Source organism: Rhinoraja longicauda, chromosome 14 (assembly GCF_053455715.1).
Source record: "Rhinoraja longicauda isolate Sanriku21f chromosome 14, sRhiLon1.1, whole genome shotgun sequence".
In the NCBI taxonomy this organism is placed as follows: domain Eukaryota; kingdom Metazoa; phylum Chordata; class Chondrichthyes; order Rajiformes; family Arhynchobatidae; genus Rhinoraja; species Rhinoraja longicauda.
Genome location: NC_135966.1, coordinates 31592699 through 31610447, shown reverse-complemented (window position 1 = coordinate 31610447; position 17749 = coordinate 31592699). Strand labels below are relative to the sequence as shown.

The 17749-nt window shown below is 49.1% G+C and overlaps 1 protein-coding gene across 1 annotated transcript in view; it reads right to left on the bottom strand.

Annotated features, from left to right (window-relative positions):
- Positions 1 to 840: 840 nt before the first annotated feature.
- LOC144600172 (vascular endothelial growth factor receptor 3-like) overlaps positions 841 to 17749 on the bottom strand; it is a 41774-nt gene continuing 24865 nt past the window's right edge. The window contains exons 16-26 of the mRNA XM_078411652.1: positions 16601 to 16714; positions 16090 to 16178; positions 13751 to 13904; positions 12739 to 12833; positions 9692 to 9814; positions 6130 to 6241; positions 5314 to 5413; positions 3998 to 4103; positions 3130 to 3269; positions 2452 to 2575; positions 841 to 930 (exon numbers count right to left, since the gene is read on the bottom strand). Coding sequence (XP_078267778.1) covers positions 841 to 930; positions 2452 to 2575; positions 3130 to 3269; positions 3998 to 4103; positions 5314 to 5413; positions 6130 to 6241; positions 9692 to 9814; positions 12739 to 12833; positions 13751 to 13904; positions 16090 to 16178; positions 16601 to 16714 — 1247 coding nt within the window. The remainder of the gene's footprint in view (positions 931 to 2451; positions 2576 to 3129; positions 3270 to 3997; positions 4104 to 5313; positions 5414 to 6129; positions 6242 to 9691; positions 9815 to 12738; positions 12834 to 13750; positions 13905 to 16089; positions 16179 to 16600; positions 16715 to 17749) is intronic.

The following is a 17749-nucleotide window of genomic DNA, read 5'->3' as shown; positions in this document are numbered from 1 at the left end:
ACATCATTTAAGAAAGGTAGAGGGTAGGAGGGTAGGAAAGGTTTAGACGAATATGGACCAAAAGCGGGCTGATAGGAGTAGTGTAGATATGGCATTTCGGTCAGCATAGCCAAGTTGGGCCGAAGGGCCTGTTTCCGTGCCGTATGACTATGACTGTGACATGGGTTCCCCTGGACTGGACTCTGGACATGGGTTCCCACTGGACTGGATGCTGGACATGGGTTCCCACTGGACTGGACGCTGGACATGGGTTCCCACTGGACTGGACGCTGGACATGGGTTCCCACTGGACTGGACATGGGTTTTGTTTGGACTGGACGCTGGACATGGGTTCCCACTGGACTGGACACTGGACATGGGTTCCCACTGGAATGAACACTGGACATGGGTTCCCACTGGACTGGACACTGGACATGGGTTCTGTTTGGACTGGACACTGGACATGGGTTCTGTTTGGACTGAACGCTGGACATGGGTTCCCACTGGAATGAACACTGGACATGGGTTCCCACTGGACTGGACATGGGTTCTGTTTGGACTGAACGCTGGACATGGGTTCTGTTTGGACTGGACGCTTGACATGGGTTCTGTTTGGACTGGACGCTTGACATGGGTTCTGTTTGGACTGAACGCTGGACATGGGTTCTGTTTGGACTGGACGCTTGACATGGGTTCTGTTTGAATTGGAGGCAGACACGAGTTCCATCTGGAGCTGAAGATAAGCCATGGGCTCTGCCTCATTCTGGAACCAGACAGAGGGCTCTGAACGTCAGGAAGACCAAGGAGCTGATCGTTGACTTCAGGAAGGGGAAGCCGAGTGTGCCGCCCACACCTTCTGCCTCACCTGAAGGCCAGTTGGTGTTTATGTGAGGCGTCCATCTTCTCAAGCTCCTCTGGTGCCAGCACCATCCCGCTGTCCGTCTGATTGTCCTGGAAGGTAGGACGGAAGAGATTAGTTAATATTCCCTGTAGTTGTCACGTGATATTTTTAGAATTTGGACTTTAGAGACATGGCAGGGAAACTGACCCTTCGGCCCACTGAGTGTGTGCTGACCAGCAATCACCCATACATTAGTTCTATCCTATATACTAGAGACAATTTACAGAAGCCAATTAGCCTGAAAACTCACACTTCTTTGGAATGTGGGAGGAAACCGGAGCATCCAGAGAAGACCCACGCGGTCACAGGGAGAACATGCTAACTCCATACAGACAACACCCGTAGTCAGGATTGAACCCGGGCACTGTGAAGCAGCAACTCTACCACTGCGCCACTGTGTCCAGCCCTTGTATTCTGCAGACTCAATGAACTGCAGCTACCAGACCCCTGATCCTGTAAACATAATAATCATAGATAACATAATTTTCAAAATCAATAACTTAATAACCCTAATATTAGTACAAAATATCTCAAATCCTTAGGGCAACCAAAGACAGTTTATTGCTGAGATTAGTGTTGTGCACTGTTCAAGAGTCTGCTAGTTGCTGGGAAGAAGCTGTTCTTGAACCTGGAGGTCAAGGTTTTCAGGCTTCTGCACCTTCCTCTTGATGGCAGGAGTGAAATGAGAGCGCAGCCACGGTGGTGTGGGTCTCTGATGTTGCTGGCTACCTTTTCAACTCGAGTGCCACTAGGTAGTTTCTGTAGGCAATGCCCTGCTCTAACCTGTGAGCCATACAAACCAGCTGGTGCTATCCTCCCAGCCTCTGCCTGGGATACTGCAGAATGAAATTGTGGCCCGAATGCAGCCTGACGGCAGACTTGGGCACCTACTATTCATCAGAAGGTCTGCCTCTGATTCAAGACTGATTTTGGAGATGTGTATGAAAAGAGAGAACTAGTTTCCATGCTATCAATGATGAATGGGTCACGTAGTTGTAGTCACGGAAACTCGCCCATGCTGACTAAGATGCCTCATCTACACTAGTCCCATTTCCCGCCTGCAGCCCACATTCCTCTAAAACTTTCCTGTCCATATACCCATCCAAGTGTCTTCCAAATGCTATTACAGCACCTGCCTCAACTACCTCCTCTGGCAGCTTATTCCAAATACCCACCACCCTCTGTGTGAAAAAGTTCCTATTAAATCTGTCCCCTCTCACACTAAACCTGTTCCGTCTGGTTTTTGATTCCCCAACATAGTGGTGCAGCAGTAGAGTTGCTGCCTCACAGTGCCAGAGACCCGGGTTTGATTCTAACTATAGGAGTCTGTACAGAGTTTCTGCATCCTCCCTGTGACTGCATGGGTTTCCTCTGGGTGCTCCGGTTTCCTCCCACATCCCAAAGACATGCAGGTTTGTAGATTAATTGGACTCTGTAAATTATCCCTAGTGTGTAGGACAGTGCCAGTGTACGGGGTGATTGCTGGTCGGCATGGAATCAGTGGGCCGAAGGGCCTGTTTCTGCGGTGTTCCTCTAAAGTTTAAAGACATGGTTGGAGAAGGATTACCCACATTCTGCATGGCGTTCCCAGCCTGCTCCATCGGGATATCTTCAAAAAAGGTTTTCACCCTTGTGGCGAACTTCATCTGATGTCCCTCGGCCGTGCGTCCCGGCAAGGAAAGACAGTTGTAGTATCTGTGGGGAAATAAGTTCCAGTAAAATGGAGGGCTTCACTCAACAAGACCCATATCCCAACACCAACTCAACGCAACTCACACCTAAGTGGGGAGGGGGCTGAGGTGGAATGGGGATGAGGTGGGACCGGGCTGAGGTGGGACCGGGCTGAGGTGGGACCGGGCTGAGGTGGGAGGGGGCTGAGGTGGGAGGGGGCTGAGGTGGGAGGGGGATGAGGTAGGACCGGACTGAGGTGGGAGGGGGATGAGGTGGGAGGGGGATGAGGTGGGAGGGGGCTGAGGTGGGAGGGGGATGAGGTGGGACGGGGATGAGGTGGGACGGGGATGTGGGAGGGGGATGAGGTGGGAGGGGGATGAGGTGGGAGTGGAATGAGGTGGGAGTGGGATGAGGTGGAAGGGGGATGAGGTGGGAGGGGGATGAGGTGGGAGGGGGATGTGGGGTAGTTGTGGAGGAACAACCCAGTGGACAGTGGATTGGAATAATGGAAGTTGAACGGGGCTGATTTTGTGCTTGCATCTGACTTGGGTGGGAGTCTGATCCAACAGATTGCTTACCGTGGTCCTATACTGTCACATCGTATTCTCCATTCGGACATCTCGCCATCTCCACGAGCCAAGGACGATTGGAAATGAGAAAAGGCCAGCTCTCCTTCCCTGGCCTGTAACATATTCAGGGGGATATAATCCTTCCCATCCTGGAAGAAAATAAAGCCTTGACTTTACGTGGCACAATTTACAAAGCGGACATCCCAAAACATTCACGCAAAGTTCTGGAGTAACCTAGACGGTCAGGCAACATCTTTGAGGAACACGGGGGTAGGGGCCATGAGGTGCAAGGGGGTAGGGGCGCGCGTTGTCCAGGGATGTGGTCAGATTGAGGACCGGAACATGAACCGAGGAGCATGGTCACTGTGGGTCTGCGAACATCTGCTGATTCGGAGAGGTATGAAGCTGTCCCTCCCAAGTATGTCACTCTTCATACTCCCATGCTGGGCCTCCTGTCCCTCATTGTGGATTGGACAAGGCAGAAGGGCATTGGCTGGGTCAAGAATGGGTTGGACTCCATGGTCAACTCTTTGTCTGCCTCCCATGTTCAGAAATAGGTTTGGACACCATGGTGAATTCTCCCATGGGTCAGGAATGGGATGGACCCCATGGCCAACTGTTTGTCTTCCTCCCATGGGTCATGAATGGGTTTGGACTCAATGATCAACTCTTCCACGGTTCAGGAAGCAGAATTTACAGGGCAACCCCGGGTGAGAGCCGATCCACTGGGGGAGATGAGGAAGGTGGATGATCCTGCCTGGACTGATCTCACAGTTCCAGAGCGCGGCATATCAACCGACCATGATTCCAGGATTTGATAACTCTGCTGCCAAGTGTTGTGCTGACCCAGTAACACGGTTGCCGGAGGAAGTCTCACCTGCTCGACATTAGCTTGCAACAGGTCTCCGAGGATCTCCACTAGGTCTGAGAAGGTTGGTCTTTCTTTAGGTTCCCCATGCCAACTGTTCAACATAATACGGTAGCTACCAGAATAAACAGGTTACTGTTAGTCACTTGTGCACTGGAATTCATCGGTAAAGAGCTTGTAGAAGGTTAACAGCTCCCTCACTCTCAATCCTCTGATCACTCCCTCAGCTCAGGAAATTATTCCCTCTCACATTGCGTCAGACATAGAGTGAAGCTCACTCTTCCCATCGCACACTCAGGGTCACTCACAAGGTGAAACTCACTCTACATTTCCCATCACACACTCTCAGGCTCACACACAAGGTGAAACTCACTCTACATTTCCCATCACACTCTCACAGTCACACCACAGGGTGAAGCTCACTCTACATTTCCCATCACACACTCTCACGATCACACCACAGGGTGAAGCTCCTTCCACATTGTTCTATCACATACTCTCAGGGTGAGACACTGATTGGTCCCATCACACACACCCAGGATCAAACTCCCTCTACACTGTCTCAACACAAACATCACAGGTATAATCTCATTTGTCAATAGTTGTCAGAAAATATGATGACAACAGAAAGTAAATTATATAAATTTAGGGAAAGGAAATCCTTTGAAGCAGGAAAAGTGTGTGTGTGGGGGGGGGGAGAGGGGGTCAGGAGAACTAGTTGGAGATCTCTTTCAAAGACCTATCACAAGTACAATGGGTCTAATGGCCTTCCATTGTGTTGATTCTCTGAGCTCCTTTGTTAAATTCTCCCGGGGGCTCCAGGTACCTTGGAAATTGGGGAGACTATTGTGAGTGGTTTATTCACAAAATGCTGGAGTAACTCAGCAGGTCAGGCAGCATCTCGGGAGAGAATGAATGGGTGACGTTTCGGGTCGAGACCTTTCTTCAGACGGGTAAAGCCGTTGCCTCACAGTGCCGGAGACCTGGGTTCAATAATGACCTTGGGTGCTGTCTGTGCAGAGTTTATACGTTCTCCCTATGACCACATGGGTTTCCTCCGGGTGCTCCGGTTTCCTCCCACATCCCACAGATGTGCGGGTTTGTAGGTTAATTGGCCCTCTGTAAATTGTTCCTAGTGTGTAGGGAATGGATGAGAAAGTGGGATAACATCGAACTAGTGTGAACGGGCGATCAACGGTCGGCGTGAATTTGGTGGGCTGAAGGTCCTGTTTCCATGCTAGATCTCAAAACTAAACTGAACACAGTAGTGTAACTGAGCCCTTTTGGTCATGGGATCATTTTCAAGTGCAGATACGTGTCCTTACATTTCCTCCGTTGCGTACTCGGGAGCTCGCATCCTGGTACCCTCCCTTAATCGCTGGCAGAATTCCTCATTAATCTGGACCCCAGGATAGGGAGAGACACCTGGAAAGAGACAGGAGTACAAGTTGGCATCAATGACGACAGACCAGCCACGGGCAGACCAGAGCCAGCGTGGGTTTCCTCCCTGATGCTCCGGTTGGTTTCCTCCCACATTCCAAAGATATGCAGGTTTGTAGGTTAATTGGCTTCTGTAAATTGTCCCTACTGTGTAGGATCGTGCTAGTGTATGGTTCGATCACTGGTCGGCGCGGATTCGGTAGGAAGAAGGGCCGATTTCCACACTATCTTTAAAGTCTAAAATCTAAAAATATTGCCTGGCAGCTTCAGAGAATCTGAATCCCGACCATCGATCCAGACTATGGGTACTGTCTTTGCGGAATTTGAACGATCGCCCTGTGACTGCGTGGATTTTCTTTGCTTGCACTGGTGGCACGGTGGCGCAGCGGTAGAGTTGCCACCTCACAGCGAATGCAGCGCCGGAGACCCAGGTTCAATCCTGACTATGGATGCTGTCTATACGGAGTTTGTACGTTCTCCCCGTGTGCTGTATGGGTTTTCTCCAAGATCTTTGGTTTCCTCCCACACTCCAAAGACGTACAGGTTTGTAGGTTAATTGGCTTGGTAAATGTTTTTTTTAAATTGTCCCTAGTGTGTGTAGGATAGTGTTAATGTGCGGGGATCGCTGGTCGGCGCGGGACCCGGTGGGCCTGTTTCCGCGCTGTATCTTTAAAACTAAATCAAAAACTAAGAGTCCTCACCTAGAGAGAAGATCTCCCAAAGCAGGACTCCAAAGGACCAGACGTCGCTCTGAGTGGTGTAGACCTTGTCAAAGATGCTTTCCGGAGCCATCCACTTGAGTGGGAGCCGAGCCTGTAAAATGGCAGGGAGATTGGGTGCTCCAACCGATCAAACACTCCCGGGGCACACCCCCTCCAACGGGAAACAAACACTCAAATGTCATTAAACTAGAGACAATGCAGCCAACTGAACCAATCTTGAGCTAATATCTACCTCAGTGGACACCCTCGGACTATCTTTGATCGGACTTTACTGGACTCTATCTTGCACTAAACATCATTCATGTTATTCCCTTTATCCTGTATCCGTACACTGCGGACGGCTTGATTGTAAAGGACTTCTTCAAGTCGGAGAGAGGAGGAGAACTTCTTCAATCAGAGAGAGGAGAACTTGTTCAAAAGAATTCTGAAGAAGGATCTCGACCCGAAACATCACCCATTGCTTCTCTCCGGAGATGCTGCCTGTCCTGCTGAGTTACTCCAGCATTTTGTGTCTCTCTTAGGCTTGATTGTTAACATGTATTGTCTTTCTGCTGACTGGTTAGCATGTAACAAAAGCTTTTCATTGTACCTCGGTACACGTGTCAATAAACTGAACCAAACTAAACCAAAGAGAAGAATTGTGAGGATGTTGCAAGGGCTCGATGGCATGAGCTACACGGAGAGGTTGGGTAGCCTGGGAGCACAGGAGGCTGAGGAGAAATCATACAGAGATGTATTAAATCATGAGGGGGATTGATAGGGTGAATAGATAGGGTAAAGTGCTAGCCTGCCCAACCACTCCTTGTAGCTCAGGCCCTCAGGTCCTGGCAACATCCTCGTAAATCTCTGTACCCTTTCCAGCTTAATGGCATATGAGTGTTTGAGTCTTTTTCCCAGGGTAGACGAATCAAGAACCAGATGGCATAGATTTGTGAGAGGGGAAGAATTTAACGGGCACCTGAGGAGTGACTTTTTCACACAAAGGATAGTGGGTATATGGCAGAGGAGGTAGTTGAGGCAGGTAATATCACAACATTTGGACAAGTACATGGATAGGATAGTTTTGCAGGATATGGGACAAATACGGCCAAACAGGACCAGTGTAGATCGGGAATCTAGGTCGGCGAGGACAAGTTGGGCCGAAGGACCTGTTAACCATATAACCATATAACAACTACAGCACGGAAACAGGCCCGTTCGGCCCTACCAGTCCATGCCGACCACTCTCTCTGACCTAGTCTCATCTACCTGCTCTCAGACCATAACCCTCCAATCCCCTCTTATCCATATACCTATCCAATTTACTCTTAAATAATAAAATCGAGCCTGCCTCCACCACTTCCACCAGAAGCCCATTCCATACAGCCACCACCCTCTGAGTAAAGAAGTTACCCCTCATGTTACCCCTAAACTTTTGTCCCTCAATTCTGAAGCTATGTCCCCTTGTTGGAATCTTCCCCACTCTCAAAGGGAAAAGCCTACCCACGTCAACTCTGTCCGTCCCTCTTAAAATTTTAAAAACCTCTATCAAGTCCCCCCTCAACCTTCTACGCTCCAAAGAATAAAGACCCAACCTGTTCAACCTCTCTCTGTAGCTTAAGTGCTGAAACCCAGGCAACATTCTAGTAAATCTCCTCTGTACCCTCTCCATTTTGTCGACATCCTTCCTATAATTTGGCGACCAGAACTGCACACCATACTCCAGATTCGGCCTCACCAATGCCTTGTACAATTTTAACATTACATCCCAACTTCTATATTCGATGCTCTGATTTATAAAGGCAAGCATACCAAATGCCTTCTTCACCACCCTATCCACATGAGATTCCACCTTCAGGGAACAATGCACAGTTATTCCCAGATCCCTCTGTTCCACTGCATTTCTCAATTCCCTACCATTTACCCTGTACGTCCTATTTTGATTTGTCCTACCAAAATGCAGCACCTCACACATCAGCATTAAACTCCATCTGCCATCTTTCAGCCCACCCTTCCAAAAGGCCCAAATCTCTCTGTAGACTTTGAAACTCTACTTCATTATTAACTACACCACCTATCTTAGTATCATCTGCATATTTACTAATCCAATTTGCCACACCATCATCCAGATCATTAATGTAAATGACAAACAACAGTGGACCTAACACAGATCCTTGGGGTACTCCACTAGACACTGGCCTCCAACCTGACATACAATTGTCAACCATTACCCTCTGGTATCTCCCATTCAGCCATTGTTGAATCCATCTTGCAACCTCACTATTAATACCCAACGATTTAACCTTCTTAATCAACCTTCCATGTGGAACCTTGTCAAATGCCTTACTGAAGTCCATATAGACAACATCCACAACCTTGCCCTTATCAATTTCCCTGGTAACCTCTTCAAAAAATTCAAGAAGATTAGTCAAACATGACCTTCCAGGCACAAATCCATGTTGACTGTTTCTAATCAGGCCTTGTTTATCCAAATAATTATATATATTGTCCCTAAGTATCTTTTCCATTAATTTTCCCACCACAGACGTCAAACTAACAGGTCTATAATTGCTAGGTTTACTTTTAGAACCTTTTTTAAACAAAGGCACAACATGCGCAGTGCGCCAATCTTCCGGCACCATCCCCGTTTCCAATGATGTTTGAAATATTTCCGTCATAGCCCCTGCTATTTCTGCACTAACTTCCCTCAATGTCCTAGGGAATATCCTATCAGGACCTGGAGACTTATCCACTTTTATATTTTTCAAAAGTGTCCGTACCTCCTCTTCTTTAATCCTCATAATTTCCATCACTACTCTACTTGTTTCGCTTACCTCACATAATTCAATATCCTTCTCCTCGGTGAATACCGAAGAAAAGAAATTGTTTAATATCTCCCCCATTTCTTCCGGCTCAGCACATAGCTGTCCACTCTGACTCTCTAATGGACCAATTTTATCCCTCGCTATCCTTTTGCTATTGACATATCTGTAGAACCCCTTGGGGTTTTCTTTTACATTACTTGCCAAAGCAGCCTCATATCTTTTTTTCGCTTTTCTAATTTCCTTCTTAAGATTCCTTTTACATTCTTTATATTCCTCAAGAACCTCATTTACTCCCTGCCGCTTATATTTATTGTATATCTCCCTCTTTTTCTGAACCGTGTCCAATTTCCCTGGAAAACCACGGCTCTTTCAAATTATGTGTTGTATGACTCTACAACTCTTAGATCCAGATGTCCCATCCTTCACTCTCAGGGAAAGTGTGAGCAGTTGCTACCACTTTTTGGTATTCGAAGGGGCTGCTCCTCAAGTTCCAGATGCACCTCAGCCCCCCCTCTCCTGAGCCTTGGGCAAGGGGTGGGGAGACGTCCTTGTTGGTCTGGGGACCTTAAAATAGCCATTGTTGGAGGCAAGTTCTTCAAATCGTTTTCTGAGATGGGTCATGTGTCACCTGAGGTATCAACAGAGGGAGACCAAAAGCCTAGTGTAGATAGGGGAAGGAGTGAGCCGAAAGGGGTGTTTCTGTGCCGGACTCGGTCAGTCGGTGTGTGAATACTCACGTTGCCCTTCCTCACGTAGTCGGGATCCTTGTAGATGTCCCTCGCCAGCCCAAAGTCACAGATCTTCACCACATTGTTGTCAGAGAGGAGAATGTTGCGGGCCGCCAGGTCTCTGTGGATACACTGCACACACGTGTGCGGGTCAGTCCGTGGCACCGGCTCACCTCACAACCCGGGTGGGGGTCCTGACCAGGAAACATCCCGTGCCACCACACCCCCAGCCACACCCACCATCCCTTCTTCAGTCTGAGAGTCAGTGAGAGTCCTTCCTGCATGAATGACTCCAGCACTCAGTGTATTCTGCACCTCTGCAGTAACCTGCAGGCAGCAGCAGGGAGCAGTGTGGAGTTGTGGCCAGACACTGACAGAGACACAGAGTGCGTGGAACACACTCCAGCACAAACAGGAAAGAAGAGAAAAGGAAGGAGAGCTTGGACGAAGGATTATCTCTCGCTCCTCAGGACCTCAGGACATCCCAAAGCACTTTACAGCCAGTGAGCTACTTTTTGAAGTGTAGTTTCAGTGGCAGGGGGAAACACATTTAACATCCCCTTCCTGTTTCAGGAATCTTTCCCAGTGCCGGTGAATCCTCTGTGTCTCTGAGCATTGCCCCAACTTCATTAAATCATTCTGCAGGGCTGGAGGAGGCCAATCGGCCCATCGAGTCTGTGCCGTCTCTTGGAAAGATTGATCCCAGCCATTTCTCCTGCCACACTTCCGACTTTAGAGATACAGCGTGGAAGCAGGCCCTTCGGCCCACCGGCCCACCGAGTCTGTGTCGACCAGCGATCATCCCGTAATCTAGCAACATCCTACACACTTGGGACAATTTTACCAAAGCCAATGAACCTACAAATCTGTGCGTCTTTTGAGTGTGGTAGGAAACCGGAGCATCTGGACAAAACCCATGCGGCCACAGCGACAACATACAGACAATACTTGTAGTCAGGATCAAACCCGGATGTCTGGTGCTGTAAGGTAGTAGCTCTATCACTTTGCTGCTCCGTACCTCTGTCCCAAAAGGAGTGCTGAGTGCTGGAGTAACTCAGCGGGCCAGGCAGCATCACTGGAGAACATGGGCAGGTGATGTTTCAGTGTGAAAAAGGGTCCCGACCCGGAACGTCACCTATCCATGAACTTCAGAGATGCTGCCTGACCTGCTGAGTTACTCCAGCACTTTGTATCCTTTTGTGTATCGACCAACATCTGCATTTCCTTGATTCTACTCTCTTCTATGCTTCTGTCCCAGAAGCTTATTCGGTTCCCTATCGCCGCCGCTGCCACTGCTTGTTCACAGAGCTGGACGACTGTCAGGATCCCAGGCATAAATATCCCCTACACTTTGTCCAGGGCCAACCACATTGACGCTGTGGTCAGGAAAGCAAACCAACGCCTCGACTTCCTCAGAAGTTCGGCACGTCTCCAACAACTCTTGCCAACTTCAACACAAACACCAAAGAAAGCACCTTTAGATTTTAGAGATACAGGGCGGAAACAGGCCCTTCAGCCCACCGAGTCTGCGCTGACCTACGATCACCGGTACTCTAGCACTATCCTACACAATAAGAACAAGCACTCGTAGTTAAGAACAAATCCGGGTTTCTGGCGCTGTAAGGCTGCAATTCTGCCACTGTGCAGCCCCTTTTGGGATGCATCGCAGCTTGTTTTGGGAACAACTCTGCCCAAGACGGCAGGAAACTGCAGTGTTGTGGATGTAGCCCAGTCCATCACACAATCCAGACTCTCCACCATCCATTCCATCTTACTCTGGGCAGAAGATGCAAAAGCTTGAAAGTACGAACCACTAGATTCAGGAAAAAAAATCTTCCCTGCTTTTTAGTTTTATTTTTACTTTAGTTTAGAGACACTTTTAATTTCTCAACGGCGCTTTAGTTTAGTTTAGACAGCAGGGGATGAGGCCCTTCGGCCCACCGAGTCAACGCCGACCATCGATCACCCGTTCACACTAGTTCTATGTTATCCCACTTTCTCATCCACTCCCTACACACTAGGTCCAATTAACCTAGAAACCCGCACGTCTTTGGGATGTGGGAGGAAACCGGATCACCCGGAGGAAACCCACGCGGTCACAGGGAGAATGTGCAAACTCCAAACGGACAGCACCCAGGATCAGGATCAAAGCTGGGTTTCTGGCGCTGTGAGGCAACAGCTCTTCCAGCTACGCCATTGTGCCACCCATACACTGGAAGTAGATTTACGAAAGATTTGAGGGCCTGAGCTATAGGGAGAGGTTGGGCAGACTAGTATTTTATTCCTTGGAGTGCAGGAGGCTGAAGGATGATCTTATAGAAACATATAAAATCATGAGGGGAATAGATAGGGTGAATGCTCTGTTTTACCCAGAGTCTTGGAATCAAGAACCAGGGGACACAGGTTTAAGGTGACAGGAGAAAGATTTGATAGGAATCTGAGGGGCAACTTGTTCACACAATAGGGTGGTTGGTCTATGGAACGAGCTGCCAGAGGATGTAGTTGAGGCAGGTACTATCACAACATTTAAAATACATTTCGACAGGTACCTGGGTAGGAAAGGTTTAAAGGGCGGCCGTAGGGCGGTGGTAGAGTTGCTGCCTTACTGCATCACAGACCCGGATGCGATCCTGACTATGGGTGCTGTCCGTGTGGAGTTTGGACACTTGGCCCCATGACCGTGTGTGTTTTCTATGGATGCTCCAATTAGCTCCCACATTCCAAAGAAATGCGAGTCTGTAGGTGAATTGGTTGTTTTGTAAAAAATATAAATAGTCTCTAGTGTGTAGGGTAGTGCTCGCGTTCAAGGGTGACTGCTTGTCGGTGCGGACTCAGTGGGCTGAAGGGCCTGTTTCTATGCTGTATCTCTAAAGTCTATAAGGCTGTGGGCCTTGACAATAATGTCAACAGCTACACTGCCTCCTCCGAGCTGTCTCGAGCCACCCCAGCCTGTGCCCACCCGCCACCCCAGCCTGTGCCCACCCGCCACCCCAGCCTGTGCCTACCCTGCGCCCAGCTGCCACCCCAGCCTGCGCCCAGCCTGCCAGAGGTCTCACCTTCCTCGATGCCAGGAACTCCATTCCACGGGCCACTTGGAAGCTGTAACAGATGAGGTCGACTAGCGTGAGGGGGCACTGCCACAGGTCATCCACTGTTGGAAGGAAACATGGTTTGGGAACAGCTCCATCCAAAACCGCAAGAAATTGCAGAGAGTTGTGGATGTAGCCCAGACCATAAAGCAAACCAACCTCCCTTCCATTGACTCCATCTACACCACGCTGCCTTGGCAAGGCCACAGGCATAATCAAGGACCAATCTCACCCCAGGCACTCCCCTCTCCCATCAGGCAAGAGGTGCAGAAGTGTGAAAGCCTTTCCCTATTTCCACAATCCACATCCCTACTTACTAGTTATTAGCCCATGCTATTACCCCATATGACACCTCCCCATCTCTGCAACCCCAACCAACTCCCATTCACCCCAAACCCATGACCCACCCCCACCCCCCCCCAACTTCACATCACCTCCAACATCTCATCCGCCACATCTACCCCATCTCCCCATCGGTCAACCCACAGCCCGGACTGCTCCATCAGAGTCACACTGCCCGTCCCCCACCCACCACCTCCCCTCTCCCATCTACCCTTCCTCCACCTCCCCCCCTCTATCTACCCTTCCTCCACCTCCCCTCCCCCTCTATCTACGCTTCCCCCACCCCCTTCACCTGCCCTCCCACACCCTGCACCCCTCAGCTTCCAGTTTTCTAACCAGCTGTTTACGCTGGGTTAAACAAAGTGCTGGAGTAACTCAGCGGGTCAGGCAGCATCTCTGGAGAACATAGATATGAGAGATTTCAGGTCAAGACCCTTCCTCAGATTCGGGCAAGAAGGGCCTGACCCGAAACGTTGCCTATGTATGTTCTCCAGAGATGCTGCCTGACCCGCCGAGTTACTCCGGTACTTTGTGTCCTTTTGTGTAATCCCGCATCTGTAGTTCCTTGTTCCTACACCTACACTTAATTGTTTGACAACTGTCTTCACTTTGTGTCCCTGGTTTTGTTGTTTCTCACCTTCCACCAGGTCCCTGGTGTGACTCAGCATCTTCTCCATGGCCATTCGAATGGAGACCGGGCTGTCGCCGGAACTGACCTGGCTCCGGTTCTCCAGACCCTTCACCACCTCCACCATGGAGATCATCTGGCTCCTCACCATCGGCACCCGCTCCTGCCACACATAAACCAATCATCGCCACAGTCCTGGAGAGGATATCCCTTTCCTATCCATGTACCTGTCCAAATGTCTCTGAAATGTTATTATAGTACCTGCCTCAACTACTTCCTCTGGCAGCTCGTTCCATACACCCACCACTCTGTGTGGAAAAAGTTGCCCCTTAAGTTCCTATTAAATCTTTTCCCTCTAACCTTAAACCTATGTCCTCTGATTCTTGATTCCCCTGCCCTGGGTAAAAGACTCTGTGGATTCACCCTGTCTATGCCCCTCATGATTCTGCTCTGTTCCCCAATCACCCAATATATGTGGTGGACAGTCAGAACCTTCTCCCAGGGTGTAAATGTCCAACACCAGAGGGAATAGCTATAAGGTGAGAGGGGCAAAGTTTAATGGAGATGAGCAGGACATGTTTTTTTACAAAGAGAGTGGTGGGGTTTAGAGTGCATTGCCAGGGGTGGTGGTGGAGGCAGATACAATAGTGGTGTTTAAGAGGCTTTTGGATAGGCACAGGCATCGAGAACCACAGCACATAGGTTTAAGGTGAGGGAGAACGATTTAATAGGAACCTGAGGTCTAAATGGTGTGTGTATATGGAATGAGCTGCCAGAGGAGGTAGTTGAGGCAGACTATTGCAACATTTAAGAAACATTTAGACAGGTACATGGATAGGATAGGTTTAGAGAGGGCCAAATGCAGGCTGGTAGGGCTAGTGCAGGTGGGACACCAGCCCTACCAGCCTGCAATCTCAGGACAGCCTGAGTGCTTCACAGCTGAGCAAATACATCCAAACCTGGCCAAGTATTGTAATATTGAAAGTATTGTCCAACCAGCTTTGTGTGGGCAAGTTGGGCCGAAGGACCTGTTTCCATGCTGTATAACTCTATGACACATGGAAGTGCAGAGGTAGAGGGACATGGATCATGTACAGGCAGATGAGATCAATTTGAATTGACATCATATTCGGTACAAACGTTTCTGTGCTGTACCGTTCTGTGTTCTTCAAGCCTCAGACACAGCCAGCTCGCCGGCCTTTGCATCAGGACTACTCAACGTGCTTCCCTTTCAATACTTGGCTAGGTTTGGATGTATTTGCTCAGCTGTGAAACACTCAGGATGTCCTGAGATAGCAATGGGGGGTGATGGAAATGTTCATGGTTTGTTTTGATCCTTTGAGTTGGTTCTGGGGAAGGGTCACCCTGGATTAGTGCAGGGGGTGCTGGAGACAGTTGGCTGTGTTGCTCAGTGCACTTTGGACCACAGATCTTCTGAAAACATTTCATTCTTGGCAGGAGTCCACCAACTAAGGGGATAGAGTTAGTCGTTCACCATCAAAGGCCAAGCCACCCCCAGGAAAACATAGCCAAGGAAACGAGCCAATCTAACGAGCCAAGCCTTCTGCTGCTTCATTTACATCGAGATGAATAATATCGAGGGCCGCTGAGAGAGGCAAAGAAGAGAAACTGCCTTCGATGGCAGGAAGGACGAGAGAGTCACAGAGTGGAGGAATATTTACGTAGTGATTGCCGTGATATGTGCAGTAGTAATGTAGCCAACAGGAACCTTGCAAAGGGAATTTAAGAGATTTCTAAAGGGAAAGTGTACAGAGTTGTGAGGGAAATTCAGGGGAGGAGGCTGATTGAAGAACGTTTTTGAAGTTAACAATAGTAATGTTGGCTCTGCTGTACGATGCGTTCCTATGGTCCAACTACAACACGATGCAGATGTATCAAACTTTGATCAGGCCACATTTGGAGTATTGTGTGCGCTTCTGGCCGCCCCATTACAGAAAGGATGTGGAAACTTTGGAGAGGGTGCAGAGGTGGTTTACCGGAACTATGCCTGGATTAGGGGGTATCAGCTACAGGGAGAGGGTGGACAAACTTGGATTGTTTTCTCTGGTGCTTCGGAAGTTGAAGGGAGATAGCACCTTTAATCAGATCGAGCCTGGGTCTTTGGCGCTGTAAGGCAGCAACTCTACCGCTGCCGTGCCGCCCAAGGGAATTGGTAAGTGTAAAGAGAGGATACACATTTTCAGCTGCTTTCAGATGGCACTTTCCTCTATGGTCCCGTGATCCGAGGTTAGGGATTTTGTGAGGAGGTTGGGAGATTTTACAAAGCTGAGCTGATTCATTGTCTGAGCAAGGACCACGAAGAGTCCGGGCAGAGAGGCGAACCTTACCCTGCAGGGGATGAAATCTTCCCGCTTGTTCCTCAGATAGTTGGAGAGGTTTCCGTATCTGCAATACTCGACGATCACCATCAGCGGACCTGTGGGGGAGCAGGGAGTGAGAAGCAGCCAGAACCAGGCCCATCGCAAGAGGAGGCTATGAGGCAGCAGCTCTACCAGCTGTACCAGTCTGCCGGCAAAACGGTTTAATGGAGTTTAGAGATACAGCGCGGGAACAGGCACTCTGGCCCACCGAGTCTGCACCGACCAGCGATCCCCGTACACCATCACTATAATACACTCAAGACAATTGACAATTTTTCTTTACAAAGCCAATTAACCTACAAACCTGCACGTCTTTAGAGTGTGAGAGGAAATTGGAGCACCCAGCAAAAACCCACGTGGTCAAAGGGAGAACGTACAAACTTCATACAGACAGCAAGCCATAGTCAAGATCGAACCCGGATCTCTGGCGCTGCAAGGCAGCAATTCTACCGCTGCACCACCTTTCCGCTCTACTTACCACTTGCTTTGGTGCAGGCTCCCAGGAGGTTAACGACATTGAGATGGTTTCCGATGTGAATGAGAATCTTGAGTTCAGACATCAGTGCCTTGTGTTCGTTGGCTGTGGCTCCATCTAAACAAGGGAATTCATGCTGTATCATAGTCATTGTCACAACTCGCCCACACCGAGCGACACGCTGCATCTACACTAGTCCCACCTGCCCACGTTTGGCCCACGTCCCTGTAAACCTTTCCTTTCTTAGGAAGTTCGGCAAGTCCCCATCAACCCTCACCAACCTCCACAGATGCACCGTAGAATGGTGATGCATCACAACATGGTTTGGGAACAGCTCCATCAAAGACCACTAGAAATTGCAGAGAGTTGTGGACATAGCATAGACCATCACACAAACCTTCCCTTCTATTGACAGCAAGGCCACCAGCATAATCAAGGACCAGTTTTACTCCCGGACACTTCCTCTTCTCCCCTCTCCCATCAGACAAGAGGTACAGAAGTGTGAAAACACACACCTCCGGATTCAGGGACAGTTTCTCCCCAGCTGTTATCAGGTAACTGTACCATCCTATCACCAGCTAGAGAGCGGTCCTGATCTCTCATCTACCTCATTGGAGACCTTCGAACTATCTTTAATCGAACTTTATTGGATTTTATTTTGCACTAAATGCTGTACCCTTGTTGTACCCTTTATCCTTTATCTGTACACTGAGGACGATTTGATTATAATCATGTGTACTCTTTCCGCTGACTGGATAACACGCATCAAAAAGCTTTTCACTGTATCCCAATATACGTGACAATAAATTAAACTAAAGTTAAACTAAACTAAACTATATACCTGTCCAAATGTCTTTCAGATTTCCCTTTGGAGATACAACGTGGAAGCAGGCCCTTCGGCCCTCCGAGACCGTGCTGACACTCTCACTATCTTACACACCAGGAACAATTTACAATTTTAACGAAGCCAATGACGATGACAGGGAGTACAAAGAACAGCCAGGACTTTGTGGACTGGTGCCAGCGGAACCGCCTCCAGATCAACCCGGGGAAAACCAGGGAGATGGTGGTGGATTTCCGCAGGCGCCGCCACGCCCCCTCGACACCGGTGAACATCCAGGGAATGGACATTGAGAGAGTGGACTCTTATAA